This window comes from Kogia breviceps, chromosome 9, assembly GCF_026419965.1.
Source record: "Kogia breviceps isolate mKogBre1 chromosome 9, mKogBre1 haplotype 1, whole genome shotgun sequence".
Lineage (NCBI taxonomy): Eukaryota > Metazoa > Chordata > Mammalia > Artiodactyla > Physeteridae > Kogia > Kogia breviceps.
Window position 1 is genome coordinate 28,563,162 of NC_081318.1, and position 26,475 is coordinate 28,589,636.

At 37.9% G+C, this 26,475-nt stretch overlaps 1 protein-coding gene across 7 annotated transcripts in view; it reads left to right on the top strand.

The window, feature by feature from the left end:
• Positions 1-26,475, top strand: part of CADPS2 (calcium dependent secretion activator 2) — a 544,229-nt gene that overhangs the window by 506,532 nt on the left and 11,222 nt on the right. For 5 of the 7 annotated variants that reach the window (XM_059073595.2, XM_067042266.1, XM_059073599.2 and 2 more), the window contains one exon: positions 10,326-10,433. In XM_059073595.2, the coding sequence (XP_058929578.1) occupies positions 10,326-10,433 (108 nt within the window). Of the gene's footprint in view, positions 1-10,325; positions 10,434-11,269; positions 11,466-26,475 lie in introns of those variants that run through there. The other 2 variants (XM_067042268.1, XM_067042267.1) reach the window with 2 other exon arrangements.

Below are 26,475 nucleotides of genomic sequence, written 5' to 3' on the forward strand. Positions count from 1 at the left end.
CCATCATCAAAAAACCTACAAACAATAAGTGCTGGAGAGGGTGTGGAGAAAAGGGAACCCTCTTGCACTGTTGGTGGGAATGTAAATTGATACAGCCACTATGGAGAACAGTATGGAGGTTCCTTAAAAAGCTAAAAATAGAACTACCGTATGACCCAGCAATCCCACTACTAGGCATATACCCTGAGAAAACCATAATTCAAAAATAGTCATGTACCCCAGTGTTCATTGCAGCTCTATTTACAATAGCCAGGACATGGAAGCAACCTAAGTGTCCATCGACAGATGAATGGATAAAGAAGATGTGGCACATATATACAATGGAATATTACTCAGCCATAAAAAGAAATGAAATTGAGTTGTTTGTAGTGAGGTGGATGGACCCAGAGTCTGTCATACAGAGTGAAGTAAGTCAGAAAGAGAAAAGTAAATACCATATGCTAACACATATATATGGAATCTAAAAAACAAAAAATGGTTCTGAAGAACCTAGGGTTAGGACAGGAATAAAGACAGATGTAGAGAATGGACTTGAGGACACAGGGAGGGGGAAGGGTAAGCTGAGACAAAGTGAGAGAGTGGCATGGACATATATACACTACCAAATGTAAAATAGATAGCTGGTGGGAAGCAGCCGCATGGCACAGGGAGATCAGCTGATGCTTTGTGACCACCTAGAGGGGTGGGATAGGGAGGGTGGGAGGGAGGGAGCCGCAAGAGGGAGGAGATATGGGGATATATGTATATGTATAGCTGATTCACTTTGTTATGCAGCAGAAACTAACACAACATTGTAAAGCAATTATGCTCCAATAAAGATGTTAAAAGAGAGTCAATAACAGAAAATGATTCAAATCCAGTCATTTAAATATAACATGTTATGAACATAGTCTTATGTATCTTTGTAATCTGTACTTTCATGACACTTCTTTATGAAAGGAAAAATATCATACATAAGAGAAAAATCATCAGTATGTTCCCGAACAGAAGTGAAAATCATTATCTCCTGCTTCTTAGCAAAGAAGCTAGTAGCCGACCCCTCCCCACCCCTGTGATATCTTTCTAATCAGGATGATAAACTGTGACCTTCGGATGGTTCGGTAGATTTTTTTCTTGGTTAAACAACCCTATTCTGGAGAGGAGTTCCTGTTGTAGTTGCACAGTTCAAGGCTCCATCATAGAACCTTGGAATGTCCATGGTGGCAAACCCTTAGACATATAAGAAAAGCAAGACCTCGAGGGGGTGAATCTGTTTCCCCTGCTCAACAGTAACTTGGATGAAGGGAACTCAGAAGGAGAAGCGAGAAGGGAGAATGGCGATAGTAGATGTAGGACCAGCATGAAAACATTCCCTTTAGCTTTACAGACGTGAACACTAGGCCCAAACCAAAACTTCAGTAGATTTAAAGTAGAATATTGAAACTAACCAGCCCCCAAAAAATATTGCCTCCCCATAAGGTAGGGAGGATATAGATGATAGCAATGTATGTTAAAAAGTTGTATGAAAAATTAAGTGAGACCGTAATGTAAAGTAGCTGCTTAAAAAAACAAAACAAAACAAACACGAGGTAGCACAGCAGAGAAGTTACAAACCCAAACTCAGGAGCCAGACTGCTTGAGTTTGAACCCTTGCTCCATCACTTTTGCTCAGTATCTGTATGACCTTGGGCATCAGTTTCCTTTTTTTTTTTACAGCTTTATTGAGGTATAATTGATATATTTAAAACTGCACATATTTAATGTCCATAATTAGATGAGTTTGGACATAGGCATATACCCGTATGGACATCAATTACTTTATCAAATGGAAATAGGATTATACCACTTCTAGGCTTGTTGTAAATATGTTAAGCACTTTTCAGGATTCCTGGAATGAAGTTAGTGATCAATAAATGTTAGTTGTCATCGTACATTATTACTGATTATAATAAATCTAGTGTCCAGATTCTAAGAAATAATCATTCTGCTCTATGCTATCTTGTTCACATCTGTGTTATTGTGGGAAAATCCATCTGTGGTGTTTTAAAAATGACATATACTTTTTACTTTACCTCCTTTTGAAGAGAGCAGCCAGCATAGTTAAGGGGATCTGGAAATAATGGCTTATAAAGAAAAAAAGGGAAATTGGAATATTATCCTTGAGAGAGGAAAACCCTAAGAGACAAGAGAGTCCTGTTTAATACATGGAGTTCCCATTTAAAGAAGCCTCAGTCTGTATCAATCAAGAAGATAGAACTAGCATCAGTGACTAAAAACTAGTGGGAGACAGAACTGAAATCAGGGTACTAAGAAAAAAACAAAAGAAATTAAAATTCTTTACAAGGGTGACATGCTATAGTAGTAGTTACGCCACTGTTTGCCAGAGGTGGTACTGAAGATTCTGCATTACGTAGGGAATACGACCAGATGACATTTGCCATTTAAAAGGACATCTGGGGCTTCCCTGGTGGCACAGTGGTTGAGAGTCTGCCTGCCGATGCAGGGGACACAGGTTCATGCCCCGGTCCAGGAAGATCCCACATGCCGCGGAGCCTGCGCGTCCGGAGCCTGTGCTCCGCCACGGGAGAGGCGCCAACAGTGAGAGGCCCGCGTACCGCAAAAAAAAGAAAGAAAGAAAAAGGACATTTAAAAGCACTTTCCAACTCTGATTCTGAAATTTTGTTCTATAGCCTGTATAAGTTACAGGGCATTTTGGTGTGGGTGTGTATGTGTGTACAATGCCTATTGAAAGTTGTCCTGTTAACATTATTACACACATTGCATGTGATCTCTATGCTAGACAGTGAGGGGACACAGCTAAAGAGACCTGGAGGACACAATAAGGGTTACTGTGACGAAGAACATGGAAACTCCGCACTGATTGACTGCTTAGTGCTGGTGTCTGATCCTGGTTGTCTGCCCTGAGAAGATGGGGAGGGCTTATCTTTCTCTTGCCTTCATTACTAATTCTCTCAAATGTTCTCTCTTTGTTGTGACACTTGCACAGATATCTAACCTTCCAGCTCCCCACAATGTGGCTTGAATTTAGCTCTATAGTAAATTCAAGGCTTGAATTGCAGGCTTGGTGTACAGTCCAGTATCTCAGGTCAAGCCCCACCTTTGCCCCCTGCTGGCAGTCTGACCCATGGGCTTCCCTTTTCCCACCTATGCAGTGAGGATAATGGTGTAATCCCTGTGCTGTCTCCTTCACTCATCGAATCCTGTCTTATGAGGACTCGATGAGCATATTAACATGGAAGTGCTTTGTAAATGTAAAGCACTATTAATATGAATGGGATGGTTATTGCTTCTCCCTGGAATTGCTGCATGCCCCCATCATGGCTCTGCAGTTTCCACCCCCTGCTTCAGAACGTGACCATTTTCCAAAAGCAAAACCATTTGTTTTCCACAGTGTAAAAAATAGGAGATTGTAAAAAATAGGAGATTTCGTTTATTTTCCTTTTATTTTAGAACATCAAGCACCTTGCGTATGTCAATGGTGACTTTTAAAAGTACAGCCAGTCAGTTCAGTAACAGTGGTGTTTTCCCTTCCTTCCTTTGTCTTGATATTGTTTATTACTTAGATGAGGCCACCTGAATACTCAGTGCTTTACGTCAGAATGAGAGCCAGGCAGAACATGGGATACAGGGTGTCTGCCCACTGGGACATATTCACACCAGAAGCAGATTGAGAGCCTCACCATTACAGGAGCAGGGGAGGTTGCCTTTTGTGCTTCCTAGAAGAGTACTTTGCTTCTCTCATCTTTATTTCTTTGGGTTTTTGTCTGTCTGGGTCTTCTCATAGAAGGTAAATCCATGAACTGCCTCTGGACCCTGACATTCTAACATCCTCAGGTCTCCTTTAAGCCAAAATCTGAACGGTTCCAAATTGGGGCTGAGTAACTCAATCCCAGTCAATCGAAATTTTAAAAGCTAAATGAAATGATACCCACAGCATTTTAATTTCACTTCTTCAAGTCCTCCGTGTAGTTTCTATAGTTAACATTGTAGCAGCTGGGATAGATGAGGGAAAGGTTACTGAACAATATTGTAAACTGGGAGATTTAATACTTTCATCATCATCATAATTATTACTCCTGAAAATAACAGTATAAAGCTAGTGTGTGACATACATGTTAGCACTTTCCTTGTCTGGTGCTCCTGTATCAGCAGCTATTCCTCAAAACTCTGAGACGTTAGTGATTTTTATAGATCAGAAATAGCAAGAGCGATACTACATGCTCATGGTCTCAAATGGGAAAGCCATAGTAAGATGAAAATCAAGCCCATAAATCTCCATTGAAAATCAACCTGCCTCTTTACCTTGAGTATTTCAGGCTATTATATTAAACTATTATTCAGTGTCCCTTTTAATATTTAAAATAACCTCCTCTTTGGAAGGTTTTCCCCAGTGATACAATGAAAATGTTTGAACATACTGATGCTTAAATCGATGAACACATTATGTCACTATTTAGAAGGAATAGTGTGAAGCATTTGTGTGAATTTTAAGAATGATAACAAAATGACTACATAAATTGTAGGAGCATTAATTATAGCAGATTCTGATATAAGATATTCTGACAGCACTGTGGTAGGAAGATGCTTTTTACTGAGTCTGCTTAAAGGGAACAGACAGAAGTATCCAGGGTAAGAACTCTGGAGTCATAGAACCTTCTCCCGTAGAATGTGGGACTGAGTGAAATTACATACTTAAAACACGTATGTTACATGCTACAAGTCTGAAAGATATTTTTCAAATGGATGTGGATGCCATTATCTTTCATTCAGAATTTTCTGCGTCCTAATTTGGAGTCAAAATGCATAATAGTGTAAATTAATGGAATTTTGAATAGTGCTACATTTAACAAAGGGAAAGGTGACTGTGGCCACTGCCTGGCATTAATAGTTGGGAGTTTTTCTAAAGAACAATGAGAATTTTTTTTGTTCATTGTTTTAAAACAGTGGTAAACCATTGTTAGATAAACCATTATTAGAAAATCTTGACATTTTTATATTCTTGTGACTTTTTCATTGTTTAAATTTCTTCCCCCCCTTTCCCCTTTTTATGAGTTATGAGCCTCTTCCTGGGCTTATATAATATTTAAGTTAGAATAAATCTAATTTGAAGTCTTTAGTTCTGTTCATTTCCTTTTGCTTTTCTATGTGGATACAATATAAATATTCTACTTTGTAGGAAATTTAGTAAATAAATAGGTATATATATTTTACAACATAATCATCATAGCTGTACTCAAAACCTTCTTCTATTTTAAATACTTGAGAACTTACGTCTTACTTAAACTGCTCCAAATGCTTTTGAGCTTAATTTTAAGAACATTTTCACGCAAATAAAAAATATAGAAATTGCTGCATAAATGCCAAAGTAATAAGGAATATATTAAACAATAAAAGAAAAAATATGTTGCTGGTAACAGTACCTGGAAAGTTGTGTGTTTGTAGAATTTTGTCCTGTGTTCCCTGATGATCAGTCATAGACTGTTCCTGAATCTGAAATGCCAGAGTTGAAATTAATATTGTTCCTATCACAATTTCACATTGACGAGACATACTAGTGTTTTAAATCTTACAAGATCCATGTTTTTCAAATGGTAATAATCACCAGTGCAGGTATTTCATTTACGAAGAATGCAGATTGTCAGAAATAATATCACAGTTCCACTCTTGATTGTTTCTTCAAAGCAAGCTTCTCTAGGTTATGAGAAGTGCGCTTTCAAATTAAGTCAATTAAATTGTAGCTTCTATTAATCTTTGAGACTGGAATAGTATATTTAAAAATTTGTCTCCTTGTTAAATAGACACCATGACAGTGTTTGCATAGTGTATTGTTAACCTCCCATGGAAGGTTAAACGGCTTCTTCTGTATCTAAATCTGTAGCTGTGAAAAATGTCTGCAGCATTGCACCCACCCACCCATGAATGGGGAAAGTGAAGTCTTGCACCTGTGGGATTAGGTGTAGCAGCAGGAAGTAAGAGCATTTGCAGCGTATAATTAACAAGGAATTTTTTTCTTTTCTTTTTTTAAACGGCATTTTCATCTCACTGGGTTAACCAGTGATTAGCGTTCGAAAAAAAATTTGCTGGAGTCTGCATCCTTACTTAAACTCATTCCCTCGCTGGTGTATTCTATTATGCAGCCAAAGTTAGAGGAACTCACCTTACCATACTCCATTCCCGTCCATATTTATTGATTTCTTTATGCTCATGGGGGAATGTTTTTAGATACGTTAGCCAAATTCTGTTCTTTTCTGAATCGAATTAGAAGTAATCCAGGAAGCCTTATTTTGATTTAGAGATTACTACCCTAAGAAACAAGATGGAGAAGTTAGCGCTTAGTGAACTGAGGATCTCAAAGGTTTCTTTTCGGTTTTTTTGTTTCTTTTTTAACATCTTTATTGGAGTATAATTGCTTTACAATGGTGTGTTCGTTTCTGCTTTACAACAAAGTGAATCAGTTATACATATACATATGTCCCCATATCTCTTCCCTCTTGCGTCTCCCTCCCTCCCACCCTCCCTATCCCACCCCTCTAGGTGGTCACAAAGCACCGAGCTGATCTTCCTGTGCCATGCGGCTGCTTCCCACTAGCTATCCACCCTACGTTTGGTAGTGTATATATGTCCATGCCACTCTCTCACTTCGTCCCAGCTTATCCTTCCCCCTCCCCCGTGTCCTCAATCCCATTCTCTACGCTGCGTGATCTCAAAGTTTTAAATGGGAGAATGAAAAACAACATTTACTCTCTCTTAGTGGTATTTAATACATAATGTGCTCGCTCTGTGGTTTTTAATTATTTTCTTGTTCATTAAGAAAACTGTAATTACAGATATAGAAAAGATTTCTAAATGTAGCTGTCCAGAATCAAATATCCTTGAAAAAATTCATCCAGATCTACAGTTGTTGAAGTTTAACAGGCTGCTCCTTCGATAAGGTTGGAGACACCCACTTGCACCAGAATGTGTAGCAATATTCTACCTGGTGATGCAGTCACATGCATGCTTTTCATTTACACACCAGCAAACAAAAACTTAACTGAGTGTGTTCAGTTTTTTGCTTTTTTAACTAAACTTTATTTCCTAATAAGATAACATGTAATAATGGAATGAGACGCAGTGACTTACAAAATATGTAGATCTCACTGCCATAAAACAGTCTTTGCACAAAGGAGCACTGAACCAGTGATAATGTCTTCTATCCAAACACATTTGTACTGTAAGTAGAAACTGTTTAAAAGGAAAATTACATCTTTTTCAGCAATTTATCAGAGATAATTACCCTTCATACACCAAAGGAAGGATAAAGTGTTTTAAAGAACTATAATTCTAATTGGTAAATGTCACCAGCTGTTGCAGTTATTCTTACTTGTGTATATTCTTTTAATGATTATAGTCTCATGCCACAAGCTACATGAAAATATATTCACTAGGTGTGAATTTCCCGTATGTCACAGTTTCAAGGATACGTAAACAGCTCAAAGATAAAGGAAGAAGTAATGCTAATGAGGAATGTAAGAATTGTAGGTTTTGTTTTCTAGGCAAGTGGATCTTAATTTGCCAAAGGGGAGAAAATGTAATTTCAAAAAGAAAAAAAACAAGAAGAAAAAGACAACACTTAATTTGTTGAGATCAACTTCTGAATGAGCTTGACTTCAAACCCTCAACCAGGGTTGTGATTTTCTTAGAGAGCTGTAGAACTGTCTCAGCTTACAGGTTTCAGTATTATATCCCTTGGGTCTGCCCAAGGGAATAGCACTGAGTTTTCTTTCAGGCTTAAACTATAAAGTATTTGTTAGTTTTAGATGGCAAAAGATAAATTCTTCCTGGACAGTGTTTCATGATGTCTAATGTTATCTTAAAAGTGATCAAGGAAACGGGAAAAAATTACCTTCGGGTCTGTGGCAAGCGTTTAAAGCCATCATTCTCCATTTCTCCTGGCTGTAACTCAGTTTCCAGTGAGTCGAATGGGTCAAGTGATTGACTAGTTTAAACTTCTAAGCGTACTCTTCTTTTGAAAGGCAGAAATAAAAATGGGGTAGCTGTGGGGGAAAATGGTGGCGGAGACACGCCTCTCATGTGTTGCTTCTTAACTCTCAGTTCCTCTGGGCTGTGCCCATCTGCCTTGGTATTATATCACAGCATTTTGTTTCTAGGCACCTGACTGAAACTCAGATGTGGAGTTGACTTGTTATCACGTATAGGAAGTTGTTCTCCTGTCATTTTCATTCTGCGGCAGTATCCTTTCTGAATGTTCGCACTTTCAGTGTCTTGACAAATTTGAGAGGTGCGGAGAGAAATCCTTATCTTATGGGCTAGTTGTCTTCAACTGTTAATAGTCGTTAGTAATCTTGTACAAATTACCCTGCCTTTTTACTGGGAAAACTTACGTATAACACCCATCGCCCCCAAAGAAGAAAATAACCTAGGCTTCTCTTGAGTAGCCTTGTAATTATTTAAACTTTCAGACATTGCTTATGAGAATTATGTAGAAAAATAGTGAAGGCATGAATTCGGTAAGTTGTCTCCATGAAGTTTGGAATGTATTTCCTACATTGTGTATGGATGCTCTGGAAGGAAAGATCAGTGAAGACATTTATCTAAATAGTTGTTTCAGATTATAGCTAGTCACGAATTTTGTTATATCAAGGTTATGTTTGAAAGGATCCTTCAGTCCATGTGGTATAAATTTCCCTTTTAGGCTAAATATAAGAGGTAAATACATAAGAACTTTCTGTGATTTTCATTGCCCAGAAATAACTGTGTTACCCAAAAATCAAATTAATTTTTATTAATGAGATATGCCCAATGTCTATACTGTGCACTGGTTAAGAGATGGGCAGTTTTATCATTGTATCAATACATAAAATACAATCCCCTCCCGGAAAAAGAAGTGATAAGAACTTTGTCCTTCATTTAAGGAAAAGGCACTACTACTGTCCTAGCATCACTCAGATGTATATCTTTTCTTTCCTGCAGGAGTAATAGTTAAATGATCCATATCCTTTCACCTGGTTTCCTTACATTATTTACTTTTACAAAGAGTCCATTGATGGAGTTTATTAGTGCATCCTATAGATATTAAATTATGCACGACTGACATTGACTTATTTGGGCATCAGTTCTACCATTTCATCATTATTATTGTCCTATTCTAATTAAATGAATTACTCAGTACAGACTATGAATCACCCCCAGTTATAGAGTATACAGAGCATCTACTCCAGCTGTGTGAAACTAAAAGAAGAACTAGAGATAAATTTAGAAGGAAAACTCTTTAGGAGCCATTCAGGTTTTTGTCCCTCCCTGGTGCTGATTCTGTAGACTCTGTAGCAAGGAGGAATTCTCTTAACTGCCTTATCTTGTCTAATATACGAAGACACCAAACGTTGAGTAACTTTGGAAACTTATCTAATCCACATCTTTGCCTCTTCATGGGAGACTAGTTCATCAATATTGTTATTGCATTTCTAAAATAATATAAATCCTTGTAGTATTGATAAATATGGATGAGTAGAAGCAATGGGTAACCCACAAAATTTTGATTTGCATTTCACTTTGTCATGCATTAAATGTTTTTTGTTCAATATCTTCCTAATAAGAAAATTTATTTTGTATTCCTTGAACACACATAGTAGTTGAGGAAGGCAAACCAAGGAAAGCTAACATTTAAAAAAATATATATGGATAAACCAGCCAGAAATGATGAAAAGGAAATTGAACTTACAATTAGGAAATGATTATTGCATGTGGGAATTTTTTTGAAAAATGTATTCATTTATACTGCTTGGCATATTGACCTAGCAAGGTAGCCATTTAAAAAAAAAAAAAAAAAAGTATCTACTAGCTTACATCCACATATTTCTAATCATCTTAATAATGGTAAGTAACTACGACCTCAAGTTATAGACCTCAATAATAAACTTTTATTTACTTTAATTATGGAATTTGAAGGTGCCCATTGTTGATTTGATCTTAAGCATATTTTTCTACTGTAACTTTTTTTTTTTTTTTTTTTTTTTTGCGGTACGTGGGCCTCTCACTGTTGTGGCCTCTCCCGTTGCGGAGCACAGGCTCCGGACGCGCAGGCTCAGCGGCCATGGCTCACGGGCCCAGCCGCTCCGTGGCATGTGGGATCTTCCCAGACCGGGGCACGAACCCGTGTCCCCTGCATCGGCAGGCGGACTCTCAACCACTGCGCCCCCAGGGAAGCCCTCTACTATAACTTTTGAAATGATATAAGGAAAGATATTCTAGGATGGTGATTAAATAACATTTTCACAATCAAGACCTGATATTGTTTTATTCCCTGTGCTTTTTCCTCACAACAGAAACCAGGAATGGATCTGGCAGACACTTATATTATGTTTGTTCGGCAAAACCAGGATATTCTTCGAGAAAAGGTCAATGAGGAAATGTATATAGAAAAGCTGTTTGATGTAAGTAACTACCCTTGCAAATCATGCTGGCTTTGTAGATGTACTGTGAAGGAAAAAGTTACACTTTGATGGTACGTCTGCAAAGTAGACTCTATTTCTTTTTCTTCTGCGCAGCTAATACAGTTGATCATTTTATTTCTTTGACTGCTGACAGAAGCCTTAACTGGCTTTTTTCTATACTTGAAAACCGTCACTGTTAGAGGGAGAGTCTCAAAATCCTTCTAGGTTAATTTTAGCAAGCAAGATGATATCCATTTTACCGTTGTGTATAGTTTACATCACTTGCCTTTGCAGCAGTCCATAAACAGAATCAGACTGTAATGAATTTGGCCCCTACTATAAAAGTTTGTCTTAAGTCAATATAATAGTCTTCATTTAAACAAAGAAATAAGCTGCAGTAAAGGCAGATATCTGCCACTGTACTGTTAGTGTGCATTTTCATCTTGCTTTCCAGTACTGATGTTTGCTAACAGACAGAATACTGCTGTGGTCTCGCGAAGGTCTTCACTGAGGCATGGCAGCTCCTAGAGTGGGGAGGTTGTGGTTTTAGATGCCCTGATCAGCAAGTTTCATTCATCGAGTGCCTGTAAAAGAGACTAAGAGAGCAGTCCATTTCACCAACAACGTTGGCACTCATTTGTAATTATTCAGCCGTCAGTTCAAAGGAAATGGTACTTTGCTTGTGACATAACTTGGCATAATTCACTACAGTGCTGATTCTGAAATGTAATATTTGCTTTGAACTGTATTTATTTATGTACATCTCTGCATTTTAGAAATGCTTTTCTGGCAGTTTAATTTAATTATGCAAGTTACTGCAAATGTTTTCATAACAGCAATTCACGGGCTTCATGGTGACACTTCAGCTGTGGCAGTTACAGAAGGTCCTGCTACGTCATCATCTGCACCATGGTCTGTCATGTCAGTGTTCGCTGTTTGTCAGATAGGGTGGTCAAAATGAGCCTTATCTTTCGTATTTTATGTTTCTAGCCTCTACCCAGGCTGTTTTACAATAAAAGTATCATCTGTTTTAATAAGCTAAGTGTTAATATGTGTGAAAAGAATGATTTCCTAAAAGCTTTGATGCCCTGCAGGGGTAGAAAAATTATCACCCATCCAGCTGGCTCCTTTACAAAATACTGAAACCATATTAGCAACTTCTGCTTCCACTTGGTATTGCTCTGAATTTACAAGCATATGTTTCACTTCCAACTTCTCTTTTACTTTTTTTGCTTATGTGGTAATTTTCAAAAATGTTGAACAGAGAAGAAAAGTTGAGTTGATGTTATTCCCATTATGTTTCTTCTTGGTATAGCTAAAGCACATCTTCTATGGTGAAAAAATGGTGGAGTCGTTCTGGAAATAGGCCACAGTGTGTGTGTGTGTGTGTGTGTGTGTTTCTTAACATCTTCGATTTTTTGTCTTGGCGACCTATTTACTACAAAGCTTGCCATCAGATTGTAACAGAGGTAGAATTTCTTTTCTTTTCTTTTTTTTTTATAAATTTATTTACTTATTTATTTATTTTTGTCTGCGTTGGGTCTTCGTTGCTGCACGCGGGCTTTCTCTAGTTGCAGTGAGCGGGGGCTACTCTTCATTGCGGTACACAGGCTTCTCATTGCAGTGGCTTCTCTTGTTGTGGAGCACGGGCTCTAGGCGCGCAGACTTCAGTAGTTGTTGCACGCGAGCTCAGTAGTTTTGGTTTGCAGGCTCTAGAGCACAGGCTCAGTAGTTGTGGCGCACGGGCTTAGTTGCTCTGTGGCCTGTGGGATCTTCCTGGACCTGGGCTCGAACCCGATGTCCCCTGCATTGGCAGACGGATTCTTAACCACTGCAACACCAGGGAAGTCCCAGAATTTCTTTCTTCATAAAGTTATTTCCTACTTAAACTCCCCTTCATTCACCAAACTTCTTTTGAAGACTTTTTGTATGGCGGCAATAACAAACAGAGCTAACTAAAGTAGATGCCAGGAGGCCAACATTCAAATGATGTGCTAGTTTGATTGTCCTGGTGATAGGTATATACTTTCCTTTCAACGCCTAAGCATCAGACATGGCTGTGAGTTTGCTTCTAAAAGGAACCCTTGACAAGCAACCATTCTGTTTTGGTTGTGAAGGTTTTGTCATTCTGTGTATCCCCAGTAGAACATTGGACTTGTTATGTGTCAAATAGTTATAATGTCCTTAAACATTCTAATATTTTTAAGTTGCACATTTTTATTACTGTAATTAAAAATAAAAAGTAAACTGTAATTCTATTGATATGTCACCAAGAATAACATATGAAGGGGTACCGAGGGCCCCTAATTAGCCAAGACTGAATTTGCCTCAATTACAGTTAGTAAATGAGAGGTTATCAAGTATGTGTTGAAAGGTAAAGTAGAATGTGTATCTTAAGCAACAGATCATTACTGAGAGACATTATATAATTATTGGAAATCCACTTCACTGGAGCTTAAAATAATATCGTTAGGTGTCAAGAAACAGTTGAAAGTAATGACCCTATAAATCCTGTTAGCAACCTTAGTCTGTTACAGATAAAAGACTGAACAGTTTTATTCAGGCATCATGACAAACTTTTGCTATTCCAATTTGCTTCCTGAGTAAGGAAATGGAGCCTCCCACCCTCAGATGCAGAAGAAAATGTGTACACACACACTCACACGCCTGTGTGCAGACATGTGCACACTCACTGCAGTGAGTCAATATTTAGTGGTTTTAACCCACCCAGATGAGAGTACAGGGCCTGCAGTTTCTGGTCATGAAATATGAGAGCTTAACTCCTTACAAAAGATATGCCTTTTATCCAGATGAATTTCGCTTCGTTCTAGAACACATAGCACTATTTCTATATAAAACAATTATTCTACAAAACACCCATCCTGCCACCAACACCAACACTTTAGAAAAGAATGCATGTGTTTTACTAAAGAATTTTTTTTGCATGATGCCTCACGCGTGAAAAAGACTGCTGAAAATTCTCTGAAACTGGCCCTGAGAGTAGTAATTAATTATTTGTGGTGTTCCTGGCCTCAGAAACTTTTTGATCAATTAAGCATCTAACTAGATCCTGATATTTGTGGCTAAATACCTTAGAGTTCTGTTTAAATAATTGTACCAGGGACTAAGGTCAAAAACATGACCATTGGGCTTCCCTGGTGGCACAGTGGTTGAGAGTCCGCCTGCCAATGCAGGGGACACGGGTTTGTGTCCCGGTCCCAGGAGGATCCCACATGCCGCGGAGCGGCTGGGCCCGTGAGCCATGGCCGCTGAGCCTGCGCGTCCGGAGCCTGTGCCCCGCAACGGGAGAGGCCACAACAGTGAGAGGCCCGCGTACCGCAAAAAAAAAAAAAAAGAACATTGCCCTGGATTTGCATCCATTGTTTTGGGGATGCACCTACAAAGGAGAATGGTACCTTCTACTGTTGTCCATATGCAGCACCCCACCCAGCCATACACCATGACTCTGCTTCCTGAGCATCCCGCACTGCTATTATTATTGTTCTAGCCCCTAATGGAAGTTTTCTTCTTTTTTTTTTTTGAAGATTTAAAATTGTATTTATTTACAGACCATATGAAGTAAAAGAAAGTACTAGGGAATTTTAGGTAATCTACAAAAAAGTCTTCTTCAATTGATAAGTATCACAGTGTTTTGATGGAAGCTTTACAGCAAGTCTTGAAATCAGGTGGCGTGGACCATTCAACTTTGCTTAAAATTGACCTATGTCCATTACATATAAAATTCAAAATCAACTTATCAAAGTTACTAAAATGCTTGTGGTATTTTGATTGTTATCATTGAATCTATAGATCAATTTGGGGAGAATCAACATCATCATAATGTCGAGTGCTCCAGTACGTGAATGTGGTATATCTCTCTATTTATTTAGGTCACTTATTTTTTCAGTGTTTCTTCTTTCTTCAATGTGTCAAAGAGGGGGATGACTAAAATCTGTATTATCTGAAAGACCATAGATAGGATAATCTTAGACATTTACATCAAATCTTGAAATATTAAAACTAAAAGTATCATTTGAAGATCAAAACAGTTAATATTAGGATAAATATCAAGACATTCTGCTTTACTCCATAAGTGGTTAAACTTATAAAACACTTTCTGCTTAAAACAGAAATAATTTCAAAAAAGTGTAAGTAAATGATGGCAGATCCCCTGTGTAATGGAAGGTGCTAAGTTTGATTAAGGCACATCCCTAATCTTTTCAAAGTGTCAAAATAATTATAATAGCCTTCCCTGTCACCACTACTATTCGCAGGGCACCTCCATGTACCAGGAAATGTGCTAGATACTTGACCTATACCATTTCTAACCTTCTGAGTAGATGCCATCACCCCCATTTTAGCCTTATTTTCAGGTTAAGGAATCTCCCACCCAGAGACAATAAAGGACTTGTTAAGTGCTGAATCGGACTTTGAAATAGTGTCTCTCTAGTTTCAAAGTCCATGTTATGTCTACCGTACTTCAGACTTAGAAAATTTGAAGTGGTAAAACAGTGTTTGTGGGAAGAGGGCTAGACCAGGAATCCAGAAACCTCAGTTCCAGCTACAGTTCTGCCATGAGTTGGATGATTGAGCTTCAAGAAGTTAATGTCATCTCTTTGAGACTCAGTATAGGTAGTACATAGAAACTGAAGAAGCTAGTCTAGAACTCCAGATGGTTTCTGAAATCCCTTCCGGATTTTAAACGAACAAATTAAATTAGTTTTAATTTTAGCAGTGGCGCCAAAAGTTACTGGGTTGGTTGCATGCTGAGTCTTGCACCCCGGAGTAGCAATCAGTTCTTAAGTTTTTTTGTGATGGCCAGGTGAGAGCAATAAGCAGTAACAATTACAGTAGATAAGTAGAAAATAGATTCTATATAAAAACTGTCATTTGACATTCTGTACAGCTACCACCATGGTTCTGAACCCTACATTTAGAAAAATGGTTGGAACTCATATATTCTGTATTCATGTTAAGTCTTTCTGAGTGACCAGAATATCTTAAACAGAGGCTGTCTTTGCCTGTCAAGTGGTCATTGGTGGTACACAAGCTGTTTAAAATCTATATGTTAATATACTAGTCCCTGCGTTGAACAGTACATTCTGGTAGCTTATATTGTACAACATGGGGGATATAGCCAATATTTTATAACTATAAATGGGGTACAACCTTTAATTATTGTGAATCACTATATTGTATATCTGTAACTTATATAATATTGTATAGCAACTATACTTAAATGTAAAAAAAGAAAAAATTATACTCACTTATTACCATTATGTTTTGAATTTAGCCAAAGGAAAAAAATATACATGTTAAACCTACTTTTTCAATTAAAAAAATATATATCTTATCTGGGTAAGAGAAATCTAAAGGAAGTTCTGTAGCAGAAGAGAATATGGATTCACCAAAAGAAGGTGTTCTGCTTTGCAGGCAATCTCCCTTACCCCAGTGTTTATAAAACATCATTGTCAGTAGCTGTATAAAAAAGTTTATCAAATCAAAACCATCTACAACTTGTCTGATCCCAATATAAAGGCATGGCAATGATTTTCTAATTCTTAAGTTCCATTTTTAATGCCTACTGTGATGTTTCTTCCCATGCTCTCAAGTTTCAGCAAACACAGTGAGAGCCCCAAGTGCCCATGGGTCAGGAGAGAGGCTGGGCAACTTCCCTGAGAGCTTTGGATCTCTGGGTCGGAAAGTGGTGATGTTTCAGAAATCAAAACGGACACCACGGTAATCGCCACGAGAGCATCCTCTGTGGTCACTTCCTAATGTCCAAGAATATTACAATGCTGAGGCCTGTAGGGGTCGACTGAAATGCATCCTGCTGTCTAGGAGAGACACTCAACCTACCTACCTCTCTAAACCTTTGCGCATTTATAGGGCATTTCCCGTCTTGTGTCCCTTTGAAACAATTTCGATTTAGCTCTCGTGTTTCTGAAGACACATCAGGGTGCAGTATTTAATTGGTAAATCATGCAGATTAAACATTCTCTTGTGTTATAAACTGATTAAATATCTAATTGTTGAGGAGTTTCATCTCAATGAGATTTTTTTTAAACCGTGTTGTGATGTCTTCTAAAATTAAAAATAATTCTTTAAATGATAATTAATCAGTGATATTCATCCAAATAGTGTTTTACGAAGGATTAATTTCTTAGGACTTTCCTTGAAAAGAATTCTTTTCAGTAAAGAAACTCTAAATTAAACATTTTAAGTAAAATCGACCTAAACTATGTCAGTGAGTTCAGTAGCCATTTTAAGATATGGTAAGAAAGAAAAATGAAACTATTGCAAGTGAATATGCTTTTCAGAATAAAACTAATTTTGCACTTCTATGCTCTTGTTTGTCTCTGGACTCCCAAATAAGAAAAAAGGGGGAAATGCTCAGAATTTTTGAGTTTACTGTTTCACACCAATGCCCAAATTTTTGATTTGAGAATTTATTTATCCTCAGTAAGATTGACACTACTATTCTTAACTTATTTAAAAATTAAATTTATCATGTTGGTTTCCCGAGAATACATGAAATCAACAGGACATCGGTAAGAATGGCTGCTAGATAGTAGGATATACTTAGAACCGACCATCTACTTTTTCAGTCATATTCCTTGGATGAATTTCTTTGTGTATGTAATCAACCTCATTATTAGAAATGCAGGCTGGAACCCGTTAAGACCTGTTAAGAAGACTTCTTTGCCTTCTTGCATTTCTTATCATTCCATGATATTATAGATATATTCTCTTATATGTGAATGTCGATTTGAAAATAACACTTTTCCTCTTTTCAATGATCTTTCACTTTCAAATGACAAACAAGTTGTTATATACCTGCCTAAATCAGCATAGCTTCCCATTACAGAGTATTTTCTTTTTGGTTTTGTCCCTATGTAAAAAGAAGTCAAATATAAAGCATTAACTTTGGCACATTATGCCCAATCATGATTTCCCTATCAACACTCAAAATGTTACCATTGCTCTCATGTCATTCCATTATTTTCCTTTTCCATCACTAGAAAAGATGGATGATAGAAGCTCAGTGATGTACTTGAGACTATTTGAGATCATTTATTTCTACCCACCGTTAGGTCGTGTACCCTGGGCCACACTGTGCACTAAAGGTAGATAAGAAGTTTAACTATATGTTTCTTACTTGTGTTATAGGACCGGCATCTCACAGCTCCTACATTTGAACAATGTCTTATTTAGCTGCTTTAACACATTGTTTTCCAGGTGGTGTTTTTTATTTTCATTATATATATTCCTGCTTTGTTTTACCCACAGTATTCGGACTCCCATTGAAGTTGTTTGACGTCTTTTAAGACAGTTGTGGTCAGACTTGTTCTGTATATGGTCATGTCTGCCTCAATAAATGCCATACAGAGCTTGCTCCTTAGCTGTTTTCTTTTTTCCCCTCAAAGTTTGTTTCTCTTCAAAACCTCTGCTCTCAAATTACAGCTGTCTCGTTCATTTTAGTTAATAATCCTTATTTTCATGTTATCATTTGTAAGTGTAAGGATTTATGAAAGGATCTACTTTTGATATACGCTGTGTGCCAAAATAGCTTTGGCAGGTCCAGACGCAGCTCTGTGGCCAAAGGCCCTCATTTGAATCTAAGCTGTTGGTGAATTAAGACCTGAGAAACTTGAGATGAGCGTGCCTAATTGCCTAAAAGAAACTCAACAAGAAAATGTATTGTAGCTTGTTGATCTTATTTCTTTAATAATTCAAAAGAATCTTCCAGAAATATGTGGACTTCTTCCTTAGATTCTTGAAATGTGATCACGGGACACAATTGTCATTTGGCACTTGCCCAGAAATACACATCTTTGCATGAGGCACCTGGACATATGTGGCAGGTCTGGTAGAATCAGCTAATTAACAACACAGGCTTAAACAGGCACCTCATCTGGCAGTGCAGTTAGTTGCCTGATGGTGCTCAGCAGGATAGGGTAGTGCTTTTTATTTTTCTATCCTAATGGTCTGCTGCCCACCTAATTTTGCCTTATTGTCAGTCACTACTTACCGCAGCTTGGGGCCCTCCCAGGAGGCTAAATTATTATCAAAGGATTAGGGAGATGTAGCCTTGCAGCTCTGACATTTCTGATTACTTGTCTATGCCCGAACACTAATTAGCTGTGACTAATTAAGAAAAATGTTCCTGCCATAGAAAACCATTTAAAAGAACTGAGAAGTAGAAAAGCAATTCAAAAGCTGAGCAGTGCTCAGATTTGCTGATGCTCTTTAGATTTCCACCAGAGCCTTAACTCACCTTTAATTGTGCTCAGAATTTTTTTAAAAAAAACCAAAAAACAAAAAAAAACTCACTTGTGAACTGATCTGAGGTTTTTGTTTGAATAGGAAAAGAAAAATTGTGGTTGATCACCTAAAATCTCTTAGCAATGGTAAAAACTCTCTCTGATGAATGGAAAATGTCAAAACTTGCCTTTTCATCGAGAAATTTTTCTTAACACCGAACGCATAAATATGCATTTGCTTTCATTCACCCAAGCCGGTAACAGTGACTTAATAGTCATGGAAGAAATTAGAATATTCTCCCTCCTGATTTTATCAAAGATAGTTGAACTAATTACAAGCAACATGTTGAGCATTTCAAAAGTTATTTAGTATTGATTTCATGCTGGCTTCACATGTAATATGGTCTGAAAACTCTGACTTCTCCACACAGAGCCTGGCTTTTCCTCGGTGGTTCGCATGCTTGCACTGCATCTGGCAACCAGTGACTTATTAATGAAAATCCCCAGGACTCCCTTGAGACCAGCATCTCTTTCAGTTGACCAGTGTGATGTTTTCATAGAAATGATAGCTACCGTTCTTCTCTTCAAACCTAACTTCATAAGCAAATGGCACATGGCTTTAAAGCCATTTTCTGTGGTAGCCTTTTGAACTCCTCCTCCATCAGACACTCCCTCTGCAAGCTTTCCATGCAGCCCCATCTACCTGGTTAGTGCCATTTCACAAGTGGGCACAGCAGTGGCAGCCAGATTGCCACTATTGATTATGTCCAACTAAAAAAAAAAAAAAATCCGTGTAAGGAAACGGCTATTGTAGTAAATCAGCATCATTGTGGGAAAAACCATGTGTTTATTGAATGCATTGAAGGGAAACTCTATAAAAGAACAATTTTCACGGGTACTTATAAATACCTAAACTCCAGAGAGCCCTCAATTTCTTGATCTCAGCCCAGCCCTAATTAGGAGACCATCTAAATTTTGCTCTCTTAAATATGGGCAAAATGTGTTGTTTGAAATAAATCAAGTTCTAACCCCCACGTCACCAAAATTCTTCATGCTGTTTTTTAAACCCATTTCCCTTTTTCCTCTCAGTGGAGAACAAAAAGCAGGTAGCCAGCATCTCTAGGGAATAATCCTTCCTATATATAAACACTGTTATTAAGGCACCTGTCATACTTGTCTACTCCAGGATAAATAATCCCTATTTGCTAAAGTTCTCTTCATAGGCCCCTTTTCTAGCCCTTTAATCATCTTTGTGGCTGTCCTTTGAAACTTCTCAAAATGTTCTCGGTCATGCTTAGGGTTTAGAGTCAGGAATAGGATGCAGTATTTGAATGTGGCTGAACAAGATTTTTTTCAAGGCATATTCCTATTTATGCACTCTCATGGATAACTTTCCCATACTTTTGCTCTACTGATCCTTATAAATTTGGTCCCATATACTACCCATATTTCTTGTTGACTTTCCTCTTACTGCCTATGTTATACAGTTAAAAATGTATATGTTTATAGATGTAGGATGGTCATTCATTTGATGTTTTGGATGCATACGATCTAGAAAACAAATCCAATTCATCCTTCAAATAGGATGTGCAAGGGACGGCAGTGAATGTTGGGCTTAAAAGGTTAGCCATTGGGACTTCCCTGGCGGTCCAGTGGTTAAGACTCTGCACTTCCACTGCAAGGGGCACTGGTTCAATCCCTGGTTGGGAAACTAAGATCCCACATGCTGTGCCGCCAAAAAAAAGAAAAGAAAATGTTAGGCATTTGTTTCCTCCCACATAGTTGGATATCTCTGTCACAATGACTCGGTAGGATTCTAACTAAAATAGGAAATCAAAACCCCTCTTATTATTTATTCATACAACCAGTATTTATTTTCTAGAGGCCACTCACTGCTAGAGGCTGAGAATGCAATGTTAGATAAGATACACCAAGTTCCTTCCCTAAGGGAGCTTACATTCTTACGGCCAAGTGGGTCTTCTGAAAAAGTTGTTAATTTCTACATTAAAATGTTTCATATTTTCATCTATTGAATAGACACTAATAGATTTTTTTCCAAATGGATGTACTATGGAGAATTAAAATTTAGTACCCTTTCAAAATAGATGATAGTGATTATCTAAATATGACGTTTATTTATTTCTCTCTGTTGCAAGTGGATGATTGGAAACTTGCCAGAATTTAGGGCCAATGCAATTGGGTTGTACCTAGCTCTAGTGCCTGCAATATCAAATGCCGTGACAGTACAACAAGGGCACGCTCTCCCTCTCTACCCTTCATGGTTTCTTTGCTCAAAAGCCAGGCTTATACCAGCTCCCAGGAGAGCTCTCATGTTCCCTCAGACTCAAGTCAATAGTGCCACACCAATGATGTTTCTGACTTTTTTTTTTTTGTTAACACCTCTCACAAAACCAGCAAGCATTGAAAGCACCCAGGACATGTCACTTCTTGGTGTCAATGCACAGGCAGCGCTGCCAGCCATACACCAGATATGCCCCACAGCCTCAGATACCCCCCAGGAATAGCTACCAATACCCCTGCGCATATGCTGGAGGGGCAGCTCACTGCATGCGTGACAGACTCTTGAGGGCCAATCCAGGAGCTGAGCACATCAACCTCTGAGCACATAATGTTATCATATCTTTGTGTATAAGAGTATATATGTGGACGCTCATATATGTACATAGACATGGGGGTTTTGTTAGTTTACAGTACTTTCTCCTTTACTTAATTCATCACTTAAAACAAAATTAGACTGTCACATTTTCAGTTCTATGTTAAATTTCTTTAGCCAGATGCAGTTGTTTACTTTTTGATGATGTCTACAACTTTAGCATGCATTAAATTATTTTGCTATTAATGAAACATGTAATTCAAGTCAACAGTTCCCCTGGCTCTGATATTCTTTTATCTTTCTTCTGTTGAAAAGCTGCCCTGCCACTATTATATACGTAACAGTTTATGTTTCCAAATATTTAAAAGCATTCAGTCCTTCAGCAAATATGTAATGCATGTCATGTGCCAGACATTCTGCTAAGGGCTTAAGATATCAATAAAAAGACTTGGTTTCTGCCTTATGGATACTCACAGCCTGGTGAGGCAGACATAGGGCACATTGTGCAGTGTTTTTATAGACACCTGTACAGAGTTCTAGGAGCAGAAATACAGGAGCATCTAAGTCTACCTGGTAAGAGATAGTGTTGGCTTCATAGCAGAAATGATAGTGGAACTGAGTCTTAAAGGTCAACGTGAATCTGGCCAATGGAACGTACATAGGAATAAAAGTCCAGACAGAGGGATTGGCATGCCCCAAAACCATAGATATAGAGAAAGCCAACATCTAGCAGATCAGCAGGTCATTCAGGTCCTGTGGGAGCGCCATGAGTCAGAGACCGGAAGGTAGCTATTTATCCCAGTCCCTACAGCACTCTGGAAGAGGGACTTTGGAATAATTGTTCCCTATTTTTTATAAGGAAACTGAAGCAGAAAGACTTGCTAACCGTTAAATATCAGACCTAGGTTTTATCTCAAACTTGTACCATTTAATAGTCTAATTTATTTTTATCCAGATCCTACATTATTGATTTAAATGCAATATCAACCAAACTTTTATATATAGTACTTAAGATGAGTCATTCAACCAGATGAACAGGTCATATGCCCAAATAAATCATTCATAGTCTATGTCTGCACCCCAAACTGGTGCACACACCATTGTAACTGGGTTGACCACTGAGTTCATCCAAACCATTGATTAGTCAAAAGATTAGCCAAACCAGTATGCGTTGCATCATTTGTCAATAAGTAGGCGAGAGGGGGAACAACTGATGATCTGAAATTTTCACTTTGTAGTCACTAATCTTTTTAGCACCAGGGAAGGAACCACAGAATAAATTTGCAAAGGCACTTGCCTACTTGAGGATAATGAATATGAAGAATAGTATTGATTTTAATGCTCGTTGTCTAGTGTGAGAATAGGTAGGCTAGTTTAATAATATTTCAGTATATTTTGGAAGAAAGGAAATTTGGGGTTAATGAAATAGTAGTGAGTGGAAAAGAGCTTTTGCAACCCCCAGTTTGTGGAACTTACCCTGTTATGTAACTTATCCTATTTTATAACTGAAGAGGGTTGAATGCATCTTGGAAGTGTCTTGGTTATTATATTCATGCATTTTTTAAAAGACAAGGAATGGGGGGGAAAAAGTACTGAACTTCAAGAGCAGGAAAGATTTTTCAGCATTCAACAAGTATTTATTAGGTACCTACTATATGCCAAACCTCCCATGTTAGTACTTTTTACATTTTCCCTTTCTTAACAGACATCATAGTACTCATGAACTCTCCTTTGCAGACTTCCTCATAGAGATAAGAAATGAAAATCGCCCTGAATGTGAGTTTATTGAATATGGAAGGAAAAAGGCAGGAATCAAGTTCTTCTCTCTTCTGTATTTTTAAAAAAGAAGATGTAGAAAACTGCACCCATAGATCGAGTCCCCTCATGAATGAACTAAGGATCTTCTTTCCACATTGCTTTGTTTTGTTGGGGTGAAAAAAAAAATTCTTCCCAGTATTCCTAAGCATTAGGGTATATGGCACTTTAAAACCACTTAAGGGAACACGTGGGAAATGCATAGCAGAAGAACCATTTGGTTGGTTACCCTAACAGAGTGTGGTTCTTCCAAAAATTTATTACATTATGTAATTACATTATCAGGTGTACAAATACCTTTGGAAATGCAGATTACAGTAACTTGCAAGAAAATGTGATGGACTTCTTTGAAACAACAAGCATCTCCCGTATAACTTCACAATCCTGTGTTATGGTAACTATCAGGAACCACCAGGAATGGTAGAGTTGTTTTCTTAGTTGTTTGCTACGAGCATCAAACTACTCTGACAAAATCAGAGACTTCATTGATGGAACAGACTGTTTCATAGAAGAAAATGGAATAACCTAGTAGTCATGAGCACGGACTCTGGAGCATAGACATAAGACGAATCTTAACCTTGCCACTTATATACACTTACATAAGTAAATTGCTTAATCTAAACTCAGTTTTCTACCTACGTGAGCTCAGTTTCCATGCAAAATAGGAATAATAACCATTTCATCAAGGTTGTTTTAAGAATCAAATGAAAATTTAACTGATGCACTTGAACTTCCCATGGAGGATTTTTTTAAAACATCAGATGCCTTTATAATCAGAGTAGTAGTATTATATAATATATAATATAATATATTGTATATAACATTATTTGTTATTATAAAATAATAAGAATACTTCACAGTTCTTAATAAATTTCATTTATTCCTCATTATACTTTATTGTTTCATTTTTATAATATGTCTGTATTTCATTAAAAGGCCAAATGAAACTTCTGGAGTCCTAGACTTGCACATTTGGATGAACAGAGCTATATTTAAGTAGCATTAAGAAAAACAATTTGGCTTTTCCCTTCTTTTAGGAGAATCACAAGCTATATTGCTTCTAATCATGCCCCTTCCTTTGACAGTCAAATCTAATCTCATAGTATTTCTGGAGAGCATAAAAATCTTATTTTAAAGCTAGCTCATATAATCTGTCCGTCATATCACAGATGAGAAAACTGAGGCATAGAGAAAGCAAGTGGCAGGCTCAGTCAAGCAAATAGTCGCATCACAGGGGCTGGCACTGCGGCCCCTGCAGCTTCTGTGTTGATGTTCTTCTCTGGTGTGTTCACGGCCAGCCCTCAGCCTCCATGTCCAGATGCGAGTCTCTGTTTCCCTCCTCCTGCTCGCCTCCGGGGCTAGCTGGTTGATAGATGTAGGTTGGGTTGAACACTTCCTGTATTCTTAACCTAACAGACTGGTTTCAGTTTTCCTTAAATATAGCCTTTAATCCTATTCCAAGCCAACACAAAATTCACACTTAAAACTTTCAAAACGCTTGTGTTTTGAGGGTCTGTTTTGTGGAACCAAATATAATCATCTCAGTGGGTTAGCTTGAAAAGAGGGTGGAAATGTTGGTATTATTATATCAAATGTACCATTAACATAGATCTGCATTTTAGTGCCTAGAAATGGGAAGTGACCACGAATTTAGTTATATTAAACAGATGTACTATTGACAAAAGGAACACTCCATGTATAAAGAAACATTTCTATTTACTTTTTAATGTACTGGTGAGACTGTAGGTCATTAACATTTCTAAATAATGTGTTGCCCTCTAAAGCCACGAAATGATCCTAAAGGATGCTTTATATTTATCAAGCTTTTCAAAACTATTATTCTTTTATCCAATTCAACTTAACATTTAAAAGGCGCATATTTCCTAAGATGAGGTTTTCTAGATGGTATGTCATTTCAACACGGTGACTTGACTCTGGTAAAACTATCAGCTTCTCTTGAAATAAATGAAGAAATGCACACATACTGTGGAAATGTAGCCATTTCATATCTGGGGGGCACTAAAAAGTGTTGGGGTTTTTTTCTTTTCCCGTTGTTCACCTATTGAGGTGAGCCTCGCTGGAGAAGAATGAAAATATATCAGCTAGTTGTACCAAGTTCATAATCAATAAAAAGCTAAACACTTAAGCAGAAAATATATCACAGATTTGTTCCCCAGCAAAGCAACTATTTTTACCCTGCCATCGTCATCAGAAGCCACATTCTGACAAATCATTTGCTTGAAGCAGCCGCAATATATGAACCCTATGTGGTCCTGTGATTCAGATTTAGGAATATCAGCCCCAGAAGGTCTGAAGACATTGTGCATTAGTATGTATTGAGACCTCATTCCAGGTGGCAAGCAGCTGGACTTTTTAAAAAAATAAAACTTCCAAAATAAAGGCGAAGCGCCCGTTTCCAGGCAGTAAGTGTTATATTTAATTGAATCCTCCTCAAAATGTTATAAATCAGGCAGCAAAGGGAGCCGTGCATATTTAATATATTTGTTTTGTATCTCCACTAGTCAACAGAATAATGAAATTCCTTAACTACTTCTCTTTAACTTGCATGAAGAAAGCACGGTATGTTGCTAAATCTCTTTTCACCGGCACTGCCGAGAAACAACTTTAATCCTTGTTAGAAAATTGCCGAGTCTGGGACTGACAAAGAGCTCATGCTTGTTCCATTGTTAGTGCTCCCCGGCCCCAAGAGCAGAGCCCTTTACAGCTGCGTGGATCCCGCCCGGCTCAGCTGCACTATTTAGGAGAGGAGGTTTGTCAATTTCTATTGACAATGGAGAGAGTTTTTCAGGGCCTGTAGCAGTGCTGACACAGTCGGGGATCAATGCCAGCCATTCAGAATGCACCCTCTTTCATTGCTTTCGTTTGTTAATTCAAGACTAAAGGTCCACTGAGGGGGTTCAGGGTGTTTAAGAAAGCTGATGAACTGTTTAAGAAAGCTGATGAACTGCAAGCGTTTATAGGCCTGGTGTGGCAATTTCCATAGTCAGTGGCAACTCCTGGCACTGAGGGAGCTGTGTCCTTGTTGACCCTCTTGTTATTAAAAATGCACAAGTGCTGCGCTTCTCAATATTTCAACACTCTTTCATTGTCAATACCACCTTCTGAGCCCTTCAGCTTGTTGCTTGCTCTAAAGATCTTCTTAGATTGGGTTTGAAAACTTCACCTTAAACACTAGATTAGACTGATGTTCTGTTTTCCGTGCTCCTGTTGATTTGTTGAACCTTCCCAGGGCCGGAAAGCAAGTAGCAGCTTGATGGGGAGACGGGCTGCTAATATGATTTACCAGTCTACAGTCATGCACAATAAGTGTGAATAAATACAGGGGTCT